Source organism: Mesoplodon mirus (assembly GCF_964341445.2).
Source record: "Mesoplodon mirus genome assembly, chromosome: 19".
Taxonomy (NCBI): Eukaryota; Metazoa; Chordata; class Mammalia; order Artiodactyla; family Ziphiidae; genus Mesoplodon; species Mesoplodon mirus.
In genome coordinates, this window is record NC_138995.1 from 50,937,772 (window position 1) to 50,953,778 (window position 16,007).

At 40.7% G+C, this 16,007-nt stretch overlaps 2 protein-coding genes across 6 annotated transcripts in view; one reads left to right on the plus strand and one right to left on the minus strand.

Moving 5' to 3' along the window:
• Positions 1-3,793, minus strand: part of ZNF569 (zinc finger protein 569) — a 62,039-nt gene extending 58,246 nt beyond the window's left edge. For 3 of the 5 annotated variants that reach the window (XM_082607051.1, XM_082607052.1, XM_082607047.1), the window contains exons 1-2: positions 3,008-3,793; positions 1,595-1,757 (exon numbers count right to left, since the gene is read on the minus strand). Coding sequence is in view for 3 of the 5 variants with exons in the window: in XM_082607047.1 (XP_082463173.1) it covers positions 1,595-1,599 (5 nt within the window). In the remaining 2 variants the exon portion in view is untranslated. The remainder of the gene's footprint in view (positions 1-1,594; positions 1,758-3,007) is intronic. The other 2 variants (XM_082607049.1, XM_082607048.1) reach the window with 2 other exon arrangements.
• A 3,318-nt stretch (positions 3,794-7,111) lies between these two features.
• ZNF570 (zinc finger protein 570) overlaps positions 7,112-16,007 on the plus strand; it is a gene marked incomplete at its 5' end in the record, with an annotated part of 30,533 nt that continues 21,637 nt past the window's right edge. The window contains 4 exons of the mRNA XM_082606663.1: positions 7,112-7,226; positions 13,883-13,987; positions 14,264-14,454; positions 15,324-15,398. Coding sequence (XP_082462789.1) covers positions 7,112-7,226; positions 13,883-13,987; positions 14,264-14,454; positions 15,324-15,398 — 486 coding nt within the window. The remainder of the gene's footprint in view (positions 7,227-13,882; positions 13,988-14,263; positions 14,455-15,323; positions 15,399-16,007) is intronic.

Genomic DNA, 16,007 nt, shown 5'->3' on the forward strand with positions numbered 1-16,007 from the left:
ATAATTCTAAATTTTTTTGATTGCAAATAGCAGTATGAACTCATGGGGTCTACTCTGTTAAGAGTATATTTCCAGCTACAACGTTAATAAACATTGAAAACATATCACGTGAAAGAAGTCAGTCACAAAAGACCACATATTGTACAATTTCATTTATATGAAATGTCTGAATAGACAAATTCATCGAGGCATAAATCAGATTAGTGGTTCATTAGACTGGGAGGAAGGAGGAGAATATGAGATTGACTGCTAATGGGTACGATAATTCTTTCAGGGAGGATAAAAATGATCTAAAATTACACGACGGTGATGGGTGCACAACCCTGTGGATTTTTTAAAAAAACATTCCATTGTACACTTTAAAGGGTAAAATGTATGGTATGTGAATCAAGCTACTAAAAAAACTAAAAGAATATATTTCCTAGCTCTGCCCACCAAAACAAAAAGCCTAGAAACAATGACCATGTCAGTAGCAATAAGCACCATAACTGGGGTTTTCTCCCAACCATTCTAGCTAGTCCCTTTCAGTCTTTTTTGCTGGTTCCTCCTCATTTTCCAGACTTTCTCATGTTGAAGTGACCCAGAGATAAGTCCTTTACTTCTATCATTTTCCATCTACCCTACCCTCTAAGTGATCTCCTTAAATATCACCTATATGCTGATAATCCCCAAACGTATGTCTCCAACCTAGGTCTCAGATCTTTCTTTTGAACTTCAGACTTGTATATCCCACTGCCAACTTAATATTTCCACCTGAATGTCCAATGGGTATCTCATACTTCAGATACAATATTCCAAACAGAAATCTCACTATCTCTCTATGCCCCAGGTTCTTCCTACCTTCTTTCCCTTCTCAGTTAATGATAACTCCATTCTTCAAGTTGCTCAGATTAAAAAATATTGTGTCACCTTGTCACACTTACACTCCACATCAGTTCTATCAGCAAATTATGTCAGCTTTACCTTTAAATTATCCAGTACACGACTACTTCTCACCATCTTTACTACTCTGGTCCAGGTCACCAACAGCTTTTCCCTAGATTAATGCAATAGTTTCCTAATTGGTCTCTCTGCTTCTGCCCTTGTCCCTGCCCTCTTCCCCTATTCTTCTTCTCATAATTCTCTCATCAGAGCAACCAAGGCAATCCTCTTAAATCGTAAGCAGATACTATCACTTGCATGTTCAAAACTCTCCAATAGCTTCCCATCTCATTCACAGTAAAAAGCCAAGATCCTTAACAGGGCCCATAAGGCTCAATCTGATCTGCCCTCCTTCCCTGCAATTACCTTTCTTCTCTCATCTCTCACTACTCTCCCTCTCATTTGCTCTATTTCAGCCACACCAGCCTCTGTGTAACAGGCATATTCCCACCTCAGGGCTTTTCTAACTGTTGTTCGTTCCCTCTTCCCTTAATTATGTGCATAAGTAGCACCTTTATTTCCTTCATATCTTTATTATTACATTTTCAGGATGCATTCTTAACTACCCCATCTAAAACTCCAAGTCTCATCCCTGATTCTATATATCCTCCTGCTTTACTTCTTCTCTTAGAATGTTTCACTATTTAATGTATGTTATATTTAACTTACTTACCTCATTTATTATCTGGTCCACGACAATGTAAGTACCATGATAGCAGAGAGTTTGTCTCCTTTGTTCAGTGTTATATCCCAAGCATCTATAATTATTCCTGTCACACGCAGCATTCAATAAATGGTGAGTGGATGAATGAATGAATCCTCAGTACCTGAAGAACCTGGAAAAGAAATTTGGAAATAGAACACTGCTTCAGAAAAATACCTTAGAAAACACATAATTCACACACAAAAAGATGTTTAAATGGTTGACTTCAGTAGTAATCAAATAACTGCAAATTAAAGAAATTATTTTACATCTATGAGGTTAACAAAGATTACTAATACTAACGATAACCACTGTTATCAAGGGTGTATGAATATAGGCAATCTTATACTATGCCAATAATACTGTAGATTATTGAAACCTTACAAGAGAATAACTGGATAGAATTAGGGAGTCTTTAATAAGCACATATATCTCAACCTATCAGTTCCACTTCTAAGAGCCTGCCCCCCACCAAAAAAAAATTAAGAAAGTGCATCATAACATGCCAAATAGTTGCTGATAAACCCATTCTTTATAATGGCAAGAAGTTAAAAGAACCAAATTACCCATCAACAGGTGTAAATGCATTAAAATGTATACCATAAAAAAACTTTAAAATGATGACATAGATGTGTAATTGTTTAAATGGAAAAATATTAACTGCACATTGTTAAATGGCATAGGTAGATTACAGAACTGTATGTATAGCGTGATTCCAATTTTATAATATACGAATGCATATGTATGTATTCACAGAGGGAGGGATGAAAAGATGGGAAATAAATTTTGATAGTGGCTGGTAGAAGTATAAATGATTTTTGCTTTCTTGGAGTTTTTCTTTATTTTGTGATTTGGGGCGGGGAGTGAGGGGCAAGGAGCATTGTTACTAAGCACACAAAACAACGTGGCCAATACACAGAAATAAAATTTTAAATAAATACTGAAACAACGTGTTGGGGCTATATGGGCTATTGATATCTCATAGAAAAACGTATTTACGATTACCATCTCCAAAGAAGTGAAGCACTGGTACAAACAGTCTCACAAATCTACACACACAAACGGACTCTGCCTTTTATCGTGGTCTGCAGCCACGTTCATAGTGAGACAGAAAAGGAAAAGCACATCCACAAAATCCGCCTGCACACACGACTCCACGGCCACATCAGTCACAGACAAATGCCTGGCAAATAAAGTCCTATCAAGCCACACGCTCACAGTCCTTCACATGTCACTCCCACGGCCTCAGGGAACCACCCGCACGGGCAAAGCCCTGCCCGGCGTCCTCCTCCAACGACACAGGCACCGGGTGGTCCGCAGGCCCCTACTCCACCCAGCACAAAGAGTCCCGGACTCTGAGCTCGCGGCTTCCCGAGGACTCACCACCGAGCCCGCAGACACAGGCCCCAATTCCGCACCTCAGCGCCGCCCAAGTGGCACAGCCGGTGCAGCCCGAGTTAGGTAATCCATTAAGGTCAGTGCCGGCTGTAGCCGAAGGCAGCACAAGCCTCGGTCCGTTAGACGCAGGATAACTCTTCCCAGAGCCCCTCGCGGCTCGCCGGGGCGGGACTGGCCCTCCAGTTGACGAGTAGCGGGAATAACCAACCGCTGTGTTGAGGGGCTCTCAGATCTGCCGAGTGGCCTCAGCTGAGAGTTTTGCGGCAGCTGCCTCCAGTGAGTGCGGCCCTCGGAGCCTGGGAGTGCCACTTGGTGCTGAGAAGAATCTGAAAAGGTCCGCAGTTTTCCTGCCCCGGACTACATTTCCCAGAGGCCTTCTCGGCCCAAATCTATTTTCTGCGAAAAGTCGCCTCCTCCTTACAGTTGTCTGGATCTTTGGGTTCTAGGCGTTATGGTACCTGGTCCGTGAAGGAAGCACCGCTGAGTCGGTTTCATTCCGTCTGGTCCCGGCTCCACCTGGGACTGGACTTCAGTGGGGTGAAAGTGGGGCAAGGTCTGGGCACCGTGAAGAGACGAGATGGGCCAGCCTGAGCCTCAAGCTCCTGGAGGCAGTCAGAAAAGGGAGGAGTAAAAAAAAAAAAAAAAAAAAAAAAGGAAAAGGGAGGAGCACCGTTGCGTGATCGGGTGTGGGAGATTTCAGCGGTGGAATTTGTGGTAGGGAGTCTACAGGGTCGAGGGACTCTGAGGTCCAGTGACTTTAGGGTCGTTCTAGTTTGCGACCATTCGTGTGACCATGGTCGCGTCGTCTGTTCTAGTGACCTCTTGATTCTGACTCTGCAGTTTTTCAGAGACAATGTGTTGTGTCCGTTCTTTGTGTTTCTGCTTTTCTGACGGGCACCTGTTACAATATTGAAATTTACACGGTTAAGTCAATACACGAGTCACCAAAATTTTAAATGGAAAAAAATTATAGAGGTTCGTGATTGTGTATTACTGGAAACACCCACGCTTTTTTTTTTTTTTAAATTTACACTGTGTTACTCCACATTCCGTGTGTGTTATATGGACAGAAGTGATACAGGTAATCTAGAAAGATGTTGTTAAAGAAGGCAAAGACACTGAGCCATCAAATGAAAGGTCATGTCAATAATTCAAAGTAGCCTCGACATCAGGAGTGAAAAGTGTAAGTTGAAAAGTACACAAGTAACCAGGTGTAAAAACCTAAGAATCCAGCAACCCGGACTATATGTCACTCTTGCCCTAAAGACCTGATTTCTTTTTTCAACATTTCATGAGTTCCGCTCTGATTTAAGAATTTAAAAACAATTGACACGGCTTCCCTGATGGCGCAGTGGTTGAGAGTCCGCCTGTCGATGCAGGGGACACGGGTTCGTGCCCCGGTCCAGGAAGATCCCACATGCCGTGGAGCGGCTGGGCCCGTGAGCCATGGCCGCTGAGCCTGCGTGTCCGGAGCCTGTGCTCCGCAATGGGAGAGGCCACAACAGTGAGAGGCCCGCGTACCGCAAAAAACAAAGAAACAAACAAAAAAACAATTGACAATGAAAGTTGAAGACTCACTGCAGTAATTTTGCAGTAGAGACCAAAATGGAGAAACTTTCCAAGGAAACACTACTGTATGCTTTTGTGCAATAGTATGTTGGCAAAGAGAACAGAATACAGTAGACTACAGCATGCTAAATATCAGGAACTTGTAGTCGTTGGAGGTATCAGAGAGGGTTCTGGCTCATAAGCTTACCGTGAAGCTACACAAAGCCTAAAGAACTATGTTATCTCTAGGAAGCAGAATAAGACAGTCTTCCTTTCACAGCCTTCCTTTCACTAGATGATAATGGGCACTGTTTCCAAAAAGTGTGAATTTCTTTCTGGGAAGGGAAAAGAGGCTCCCAAACACTGCAGAGAGAGAACATGTCCTCTAAATAAGTTTTGCTTATTTGTCTCATGTGTCTTTACCAACAGTACACTTTTCTGTCAACTGTAAGAATTATCTTTTGCTAATTATTTTGTTAAAAGATGAGAAGAAAACACAGTTGGTTCTATGTCCATTCAGCTTCCTGATTTCATTTTTTATACTTGTAGATTTGTCTATTTCTCCTTTTATTTCTGTTAAACTTTGCTTTATATATTTTAAAGCTCTCTTGTTGGATGATACATATTTAGAGTTGTAATAGCTTCCTGTTGGATTGATCCAATAGGAAATTATGGAATCTACCCTTTATAATATCACTTTTTGTCTTAGTTTTGATATTACTGTAGCTTCACCATACTTCTTTTGGCTAGTGCATTATCTTTTTCTACCCTTTTGCTTTTAACCGTTCTGTTTTATTTTAAAGTATGCTTCATTAAACAATATTATTTTAAAAATAAATAATGACAATCTTACTCTGTGACATATTTAGTGAATTTACATTTAATGTAGTTGGATTTTGGTCTACTACATTAGAATTTGTTTTCTTTTCGGCCTAGCTTTTTAAAAATTTTTAACGTTTTATTTTGAAGTAATTCTTGATTCTCATGCAGTTGTAAGAAATAATTCAGGGAAATCCCATATACCCATTATCCAGTTTCCCCCAGTGGTAACATCTTGCAATACTATACACTGTATCACAACCTTGACATTGATACTTTCAAGATATTTCCATCATCACAAGAATACTTCATGTTGTCCTTTTACAGCCATACTCACTTCCCTCCTTCTCTTAACCCCCTCCTTAAGACCTGGCAACCCTAATCTGTTCTCCATTTCTATAATTTTACCCCTTTAAGAATGTTATGTAAATGGAATTATAAAGTATGTAATTGGACTATTGACTTTTTCACTCAGCATAATTCCCTGGAGATTCATGTGTTTTTACATCTGTAAGTAATTCATTCCTTTTTATTGCTGAGTAGAAGTCCATGTGGATATGCCACAGTTTGTTTTGCCATTCATTCATTGAAGGACATATGGGTTGTTTCCAACTTTTGGCTGTTATAACTAAAGCTGCTATATACATTCATGTACAATTTTTTCGTGTGTGTGAAAACAAATTTTCATTTCAAACACCAAGGAGAGTTTTAGAAGGAATTTGTCCATTTATTTATTTTTTTAATCTATCTGGAATTTTCACTGAGATTGTATTGAGTATATAGATCAATTGGGGAGAACTGACATCTTTAAAATGGTGACTCTCATAACCGTTAAGACACAATATAAGCACAATATATATCTTCTTTAAGTCCTCTAAGCAATATTTTATATTTTTTAATGTACAGATAATGAAATATTTTGTCAGATTTACCCCTAGGTATTACAGAGTTTTTGATGCATTGTAAATGGTATTTTAAAAAATTCAGTTTCCAATTGTTCATTGCTGGTATATAAGAAATACAATTGATTTCTGTATCTTGTAGCCTGATACCTTGCTTAAGTCACTTAATATTTCTACTAGAGTTTGGAGGTTCCACTGGATTTTCTACATAGATGATCATGTCATCTGTGAAAAAAGACAGTGACATCTATTCCTACTGCAATCGGCAGATATAGTATGGACCCACCCACCCACCCAAAATATGGTTGGGATGTTGAGACTGATGATGCCACACACACCAAGAGGGTATGAAAAGTTTTATTACTCACACAATGAAGCTTTCTAGGAAAAGCAAAGCAGGGGTCCCAAGAAAGTCTGCAAATTGTTTGCAAAAGCAAGGAAAGGAAATTGGAGTGGAGAGTTTATGGCAGAGGCTTGTGTAGTTTAAATCTCCCGCTAGTGTCAAAAAAGAGAGGAGCTGAGCTTGCCCAGATTGGGGGCACAAGAGAAATACGGAGTGAAGCCCAAAGCTGTAAGCAGCTTCTTCTGCTGCTCCTGGTGCTGCTTGTGTGCATGTTTGGTGTGGATCTGGTGAAACAGCAGCTGAGGAGACTCCGGAGATCACCATGGCTGACAAAAAGACCAAGGAAGGACTGAGAACAATGATCATATTAATTTGAAGGTGGCAGGGCAGGCTGGTTCTGTGGTGCACTTTAAGATTAAGAGGCATACGCCACTTAGTAAACTAATGAAAGTCTATTGTGAATGACACGGTTTGTCAATGAGGCAGATCAGATTCCGATTTGACGGGCAGCCTATCAATGAAACAGACTCACCTACACAGCTGGAAATGGAGGATGAAGATACAAATGATGTGTTCCGGCAACAGACAGGAGGTGTCTACTAAAAAAGGAACCTGCTACTTTACTCCAGAATTCTGTTCTACAGACCAAAAGGACATTCTCAATTAGAAAAATGCAATTTGATTCCACCACATCCTAACTACTACAGTCCGTTTTTCTCTAGTCTTTCATTTTCCTCTTCCCCATTCCTTTATTGTACGTAAAGTAACTGGTGTATGCAGAAGCATATTGCTTTCTTAAAAAATAAATTATGGCCAATGGTATGTTTTGATTGACATCAAATGAAAATGGGATGGGGGAAAATACTAGTTCTGTGAAAATGTCGCCTTTCCATTAGTGGTATGCTTGGTCACCTCTTATCTTTTTTTTTTTTTTTTTGCGGTACGCGGGCCTCTCTCACCGTTGTGGCCTCTCCCGTTGCGGAGCACAGGCTCCGGACGCGCAGGCTCAGCGGCCATGGCTCACGGGCCCAGCCGCTCCGCGGCATATGGGACCCTCCCGGACCAGGGCACGAACCCGTATCCCCTGCATCGGCAGGCGGACTCTCAACCACTGCGCCACCAGGGAGGCCCCACCTCTTATCTTTTTATGCCAGTAAGTTATTTTGCTCTCGCTGTTAACAACAAAAAAAGGAATATAAAAAATCCTTGCAGGGCTTCCCTGGTGGTGCAGTGGTTGAGAGTCTGCCTGCCGATGCAGGGGACATGGGTTCGTGCCCTGGTCCAGGAAGAGCCCACACGCCGCGGAGCGGCTGGGCCCGTGAGCCATGGCCGCTGAGCCTGTGCGTCCGGAGCCTGTGCTCCGCAACAGGAGAGGCCACAACAGTGAGAGGCCCGCGTACCGGAAAAAAAGAGAAATCCTTGCATACCTTGTTCAGCTGGAGAATTTTAATGTTTTTCACTTCTCATTGTTAAACCAAGGACAATTTTATGACTTTTTTCTATGTAGATGTCACAAGTAAGGTAGTCTCTTTAAGTAGGGATAAATTACTCTAAAAGAACTAAATCTTAAAATAGTATAAATAAACTTATTTCCAAAACAGAAATAGAGTCACAGATGTAGAAAACAAACTTATGATCACCAAGGGGGAAGGGGGAGGTAGGATAAATTGGGAGATTGGGATTGGCATGAACACACTACTATATATAAAATAGATCACTAATGAGGAGCTACTGTATAGCACAAGGAACTCTACTCAGTACTCTGTAATGACCTATATGGGGAAAGAGTCTAAAAAGGAGTGGATATATGTACAACTGATTCACTTTGCTGTACAGCAGAAACTAATACAACATCGTAACTCAACTATACTCCAATTAAAAATTAATTTTAAAAAAAGAAAGAAATCCTAGACTGTTTTCCCTTCAAGACAAGCACTTGTTGTTTAAATAAACTTCTTGGTTTGGTTTTCTTTTTTAAAGCTATGAGCAGGCAAACATCAAAAAATGAAATTAGGCTCTTCATCACACTATCAAATCTGTTTGCTGTTTATTTCTTTTTCTTTCCTGGTTTCTCTGGCTAAAACCTTCTATACAAGATTGAACAGAAGTGGAGACAGTGAATATCTTTGCCAATATCTTACTTCGAAGGAAAGTATTCAGTTTTGTACTATTAAGTGAAATGGTAGCTGGAGATTTTTTGTAGATGGCCTTCACTGAGTTGAAGATTTTTTCTTTTTCTGCTAAGTGTGTTTATCAAGAATGGATGTTGGATTTTGTCAAATGCTCTTTCTGCATCTGAGATGGCAATACGTATTTTCTTTCTCTTTTAATTTGTTAATATGTTGAATTACACTGGAGTTCAAATCTTAAACCAATCTTATATTCTTGGGATAAACACCACTTGGCCATTGTTGCATTTTTTTATATTGTTGATTCAATTTGCTAAAATTTTATTAAGAAGTTTTTGCAAATTGGTTCATGAGGGATATTAATCTGTAGGTTTTGTGGGGGCGGGGGAGGTGGGGTAATTTTGTCTAGTTAACTCATAGAATGAATTGGGAAGAATTTCCTTCTTTTCAGTATTCTGGAAGGGTTTGTATAAAATTGTTATTATTTATTCTTTAAATGCTTAAGAGAATTTTAAATGTTTAATAAAAATTAAAATCAGGGCTTCCCTGGTGGCGCAGTGGTTGAGAGTCTGCCTGCCAATGCAGGGGACATGGGTTCGTGCCCCGGTCTGGGAAGATCCCACATGCCGAGGAGCGGCTGGGCCTGTGAGCCACGGCCTCTGAGCCTGCGTGTCTGGAGCCCGTGCTCTGCAACAGGAGAGGCCACAACAGTGAGAGGCCCGCATACCGCAAAAAAAATAATAAAAATAAAAATAAAATAAAATTAAATTAAATTAAATAGAAAGTTTCGTAGAATTTACCAGTGAAGCCATCTGGACTTGGCTTTTTTTGTAGGAAGGTTTTTTAAAAAAAGATTTATTTATTATTTATTTATTTTATTTATTTATGGCTGGGCTGGGTCTCAGTTGCAGCACGCGGGCTCTTCGTTGTGGTGCACGGGCTTCTCTCTAGTTGTGGAGTGGGGGTTTTCTCTGTAGTTGTGGCACGCAGGTTCCAGGGTGCGTGGGCTCCGTAGTTTGCGGCCTGTGGGCTCTAGTTGAGGTGCGCGAGCTCGGTAGTTTTGGCACACGGGCTTAGTTGCCCTGCGACATGTGGGATCTTAGTTCCCTGACCAGGGATCGAACCCGCATCCCCTGCATTGTAAGGCAGTTTCTTTACCACTGGACCACCAGGGAAGTCCCTGTAGGAAGGTTTTTAATTCCAAATTCAATTTATTTTATAGATATAGGGCTATTCAGGTTAATTATTTATTCTTTAGTAAGGTTTGATAGTTTGTGTCTGTCAAGAAATCTTTCTATTTCACCTAAGTTGTTTAATATATTGGATTCAAGTTTCTATGCTGTACTTTGTCGTCTTTTTAACATTTGTAGACTCTGTAGTGATGTCACTTCTCTCATTCCTGATATATCTCCATTTCTTTCCTGACCAGTCTTGCTACAGTTTTATCATTTTTATTAATCTCAAATAACTAACTTTTGATTCCATTGATTTTTCTTTTTCTGTTTTCTATTTCATTGATTTCTATTCTGATATTTATTATTTCCTTTGTTTTGCTTACATTGTGTTTAATTTGCTCTTCTTTTTCTGGTTTCTTAAAGTGGAAGATGAAGTCATTGATTTGAGACCTTTGTTTTTTGTTAATATAGACATCTAGTTTCTAGAAATTTCCCCTTGAACACAGTTTCAGTGGCATCTCATAATTGCTATGTAATATGTTTTCATTTTCTTTCAGTTCAACATACTTTCTAACTTCCTTTTTGATTTCTTTTTTAATCCATGTGTTATTTAGACATGTGTACGTTTCCAATACAATATTCAATAATTATCCAGATATCTTTTACTGATTTCTAATTTAATTCCATTGTGGAAAGAGGCTTGTTTTGTGGCCCAGAATATGTTTTATTTTTGTAAATGTTCCATGTGCACTTGAAAAACATTAGTATTTTTTGCTGTTGTTGGTTGTAGTGCTCTGCAAATATCAATTAGTTCAAATGACTGTTTTTCAAATCTTCTATGTTTTAACTGATTTTCTGTCTACTTGTTCTAGCAATTACTGAGAGTATTACTGGACTCTCTGACTTGTAATAGTGGATTTATCTCTTTCTCCTTCCAGTTTTATCAGTTTTTGTTTCATGTATTTTGATGCTATTATTAGGTGCATGAACATTTACAATTGTTATTTTCTATTGATGAACTGACCACTTTATTATTATGAAATGATCTTCTTTATCTCTGTAATATTTTTTGCTCTGAAACCTACTTTGTAGATATTTATATCCACTCCAGCTTTCTTTTTCTTTTTTTAAAAAAAAAAATTTTTTTTTTTTTGCAGTACTCAGGCCTCTCACTGTTGTGGCCTCTCCCGTTGCAGAGCACAGGCTCCGGACACGCAGGCTCAGCGGCCATGGCTCATGGGCCCAGCTGCTCCGCGGCATGTGGGATCTTCCCAGACCGGGGCACGAACCCGTGTCCCCTGCATCGGCAGGCGGACTCTCAACCGCTGCACCACCAGGGAAGCCCATCACATTTTTATATTATTGTAAAATACAAAACATAAAATTTGCCATTTTAACAATTTTTAAGTGTACAATTCAGTGGCATTAAGTAGATTCAAAATGTTGTGCAATCATCGCCACTATTTCCAAAACTCTTCATCAACCCAAACAGAAACTTTGTAACCACTAAGCAATAATTCCCAATTCCTCCCTCCCTGCAGTAACCTCTAATCTATTTTCTTTCTCTATGAATTTCCCTAATCCAAATATTTCATATAAGCAGAATTATACAATATTTGTCCTTTTGCATATGAGTTATTTCACTTTGCATAAATTTTTCAAGCTTCATCCATGTATGTGTCAGAACTTTATTCCTTCTTATGGCTGATTAATATTCCATTGTATGTGTATAGTACACTTTGTTTATCCATTCATGTTTTTTCCACCTTTTGTCTATTTTGAATAATGCTTCAATAAACACTGGAATACAAGTATCTGTTCAAGTCCCTGCTTTCAGTTCCTTTGGATATATACCTAGGAGCATAACTGCTGGGTCACATGGTAACTCTATGCTAAACTTTTTGGGGAATTGCCAAGCTATACCATTTTATATTTTCATCATCATTGTACAAGGGTTACAAGTTCTGCACATCCTCACTAACGTGTTATTTTCAGTTATTTTGAAAATACCCATCCTAGTAGGTATAAACTGGTATCTCATAGCTTTATTTGCATTTCCCTAATTACTAATGATGTTTAGTCTTTTTATGTGTTTATTGGCCATTTATATATCTTCTTTGCAGAAATATATATTCAAGTCTTTGCTCACTTTTTGAATTGGGTTGTCCTTTTGTTGAACTTTAGGAGTTCTTTATATATTCTGGGTATTAAACCCTTATCGGACATATGGTTTACAAGTATTTTCACCATTCTGTGGGATGTCTTTTCACCTTCTTGATGATGTCATTTGATGCACAAAAGTTTTTGATTTTGATGAAGTCCAATTTATCTATTTTTTCTTCGGCTGCTTGTGCTCTAGGTGTCATATCTAAGAACCCACTGCCAAATCCAAGGTCATTCCAGCTTTCTTTACACAGCATTAGCATGGTATATCTTTTTCCATCCTTGTACTTTTAACCTATTGGTATAGTTATATTTAAAGTGAATTTCTCATAGGCAGCATATGGTTGAGTTGTGCTTTTTTATCCGATCTGATACTCAGTCCCTCTTAATTGGGATGTTCAGATCATTTATGTTTAATCTGATTATTGATATAAACCTTCTATCTTTCAATTTGTTTCCCACCTGTAATTTGTTCCCTCCTCCTCTTTCTGACTTCTTTTGGATTAACTGAGTAATTTTTATGACTCCATTTTATCTCCCTTGTTGGATAATTAGCAACAACTCTTTGTTTTGTTAGTTAAGTGGTTGCTTTCGGGCTTAGCGTGTACATCTTTCACTTAACACAGTGTCCATTCAAGTGATATTATATTACTTCCCATAGAATATTGGAACCTTTACATTAGTTTATTTCCACGCATTTCTCTTCTCCTGGCATTTGTGCTATTGTTGTCATACAATTTGCTTCTATATTTGTTAACATATATATTAATAATATAGATACCCTTAACTACATTGTTTTTATTCTTGCTTAAACAGTAATTTGTATTTTGGCAATAGTTAAATAATAAGAAAATAGTATTATGTGTTAACCCTGTAGTTACCATCTCTGGTGCTCTCCACTCCTTTGTGTAGATCCAGATATCTATTTGTTATCCAAATACACATATAATAGGTCTCTTGAATTTCCCCTTCCACTGACTAATATTTTATTCACATTTTTAAAAGCTTATTTTCTCTGTGTCTATCCCAGCACTTCAAATAGCATCTGGCACACACTAATAGGTGCTTTCTAATCGGATACCACAGGGCAGAATTCTTCACACAAACCTACATTCATTAGTATAATCCTCATGGTCTGCCATACACACTATCATACCACAGTCCTACTCCACTCTCCACCAGTCAGTCACTTTCTATCATAGCACATTCTCACAGTTAACATCACAAATGTCACACACAATAACACAATCACACACATGGTCACAGAAATGCACCATGCTCAGTCCAGCACACAGCGTTTTGCATAGTTACTCTCACAGAAACACACACACAATGACAGAATCAAAGGGTGGTGCACTAACTCACAAAATCAGTCAGGTGACAGAAACTTAAACAAATAAAAACTTAAAATGTAACCATTGTTGTTCTAAGGGGGTATAGAGTCAGGTTAAGGAGCCGTGAAGTGTCGGGGGAGAAGTGTAATCAGGGAAGCCCTCTTGGAGATGTGACATTTGTATCTGAACGTAGGGAACTTTGAAGATACCCGACATAGCAGCCATTTTAGGAAGAGGGGACACAGTCACATGCACCGTCACTAAATCACAAACACAGGAACCATATGCAAAGGATGACACTCTCTACCCTGACGCCTCCCCTCCTGCCTTCAAGGTAAACTATTCTCTGAGAAAGAACGCCCTAGGGAAGGCGGGACTGGGTGGAAGCATAATGCACCTGCGCACTCCACTCCCAACTGCCCACCACACACCACACACTTTTTTCAGGTTCCCCAGCTCAAAGAGAGGGACTCACTCTTCACGCACTTTGTGTAGACGCGAGCGCACTAGCGCGCGCCCACACGCCACCCAGCCCCCTGCGACTAGCCCAAGGCTTGTAATTCTCTGCTGCGTTGCTTAGGGAGGTGAACCGAAACCCTGTGCCTGCGCACTTCAATCCCACACCGTCTAGTGTGATGCTCGGCCAGTCTCAGTGGCAGACCCAGGCTCGGAGCTGAGAGGAATCGTCGGGACTGTCAGGCTCCTTCTGCAAGGCCAGGGAGAGGTCGGCGTGGCAAGAGCCGGGGCAGAGGGGGCTTTGTTACGAACCCGCAGAGGAGCTGAGCTCTGGCAGTTGAACTCCCGGGTGCCGAGCGTTTTTCTGGTCAGGACTACATTTCCCAGTGGCCCCCGCGAGCACTGGGCCCGCTGCCCCTTTGTGTCCTCCGGAGGCCAGGTCGCTTCTTTCCGGGCCCGCGGAGGCTGGGTTCCCTCAGATTCAGGGTGGGAGGTGGGCCCGAGAGGAGGTTACCCGAGTTTTCCGGGCTTGGACCTGGTCTTCCGGCACTTCAGTTCTGCAGGTAGGAAGTGGGTTTAGGAGCGGCCTGTGGGTCACCCTGACGTCGGTCCCCGGGCCTTCTGTGTGACTCTTCGTGTGAGACGGGGTTGAGACCTTACGGTGCGTGAGCCTGTCACCCGATGTGCCTGTACACATCGTATCTGTGTGACTGTGGGTGCGAGTGAGTCGATGGTTGGTGCCACAGAGGGCGAGACTGTGAGCGGGGGCGGGAGGGTACTCTCTGTCTCCCGTTGTTCCTGTATCCTCGGCCTCTTTGTGACTGGAGTGTGAGATCACCGGTTGTGATACCCTAGTATTTGAGGCTGAGGGCTATGGGAGAGGGTGACGGTGTGAAACTGCCCGTACCCGTGGCCTCTGTGATCTGCGTAAGATGGAGGTTGGCGCTGTAGTTTTTAAGAATCTGTGAGTGTGTGTATGTTGTGTTTGTTTTTTTTTGGGGGGGGGGGCGCTGAGTGAGACTCTGTGCCACCAGTATCTATTAAAGCTAACCAGGTGATGCCAGTGTGCCACCAAGTTTCAGAACCACTGATCTACTGGAGAGGAGAAGGAAAGTGGAGTCAGGAAGACCTTTATTTGATCTCGGTGCTGTTTTTTATTAGCTGTGTGTTTTTATGCAAATGATTACATTACTTGGAGTTTTTATTTGTAAAATCTAGAAAATCTCTTGTTAAAATAATAAATTAGGAAGTGATTTAGGCACAGGTTAAATTGCATGCAAAAAGATTCCTAGGTCTCCATTCTGCCTTCTCTCTATTGGAGGGAAGGGTGCAACAGAGGAAAGAGAAGCAGAAAAATTCTAGGCTAGTGATTCTGGATGCTGCAAGGAAAGCCTAGTTTCTCATGTTCTCTTACCCATCTCACTCATCTAAGGACACTGCCATTTCCCAAGAGAAGAGTCAAGGGGAGGAAAGAATGGCTGTTGGACTTCTTAAAGCCATGTACCAGGTGAGCTGGTGTTTTCTCTTTCCTGAAATATTTTCCTGCTTTTCAAAACAAGCAGACATTAATTTTCCTTCTGCTGAAACTTTTCTGGGTGACCAATCATGTCACTTCTTAAAACCCTCCAATGGATTCCCACCTGATTCTGGATAAATGTTGAAGTCCCTGCCTTGGCCTGCAAGGCCCTACATAAACTGGTCCCTGGCTAACCCTCTGACCTCATCTAATTTTTCCCACTCTGTATTTCACTCACTTGGTTCCAGCCACACTAGCTTCCTTGTAGTGATTTGAGTACATTCTTAACTCACGGCCTTGCACTTACTGTTCCCTCTGCCTAGAATGCTGTTCCCCCAGATACAGACCAACTTCTTCATTCTGGTCTCTGTCCGAATGTTCATTCATTCAACAAATTTTTGCTAAGCATCTATTAACTAAGAGGGCTTAATCCTAGTCTTCTTTTCTGCTCTATCTACACTCACTCCTTTGTTGATCTCACTCTGTTTCACGGCTTTAAATGCCATCTATATGCCAACAACTATCAAATTGTATACAGCCCAGAAATCCAGACTCATATATCCAGCTACCTACTCAGCATCTTCATTTGGTTGTGGAATG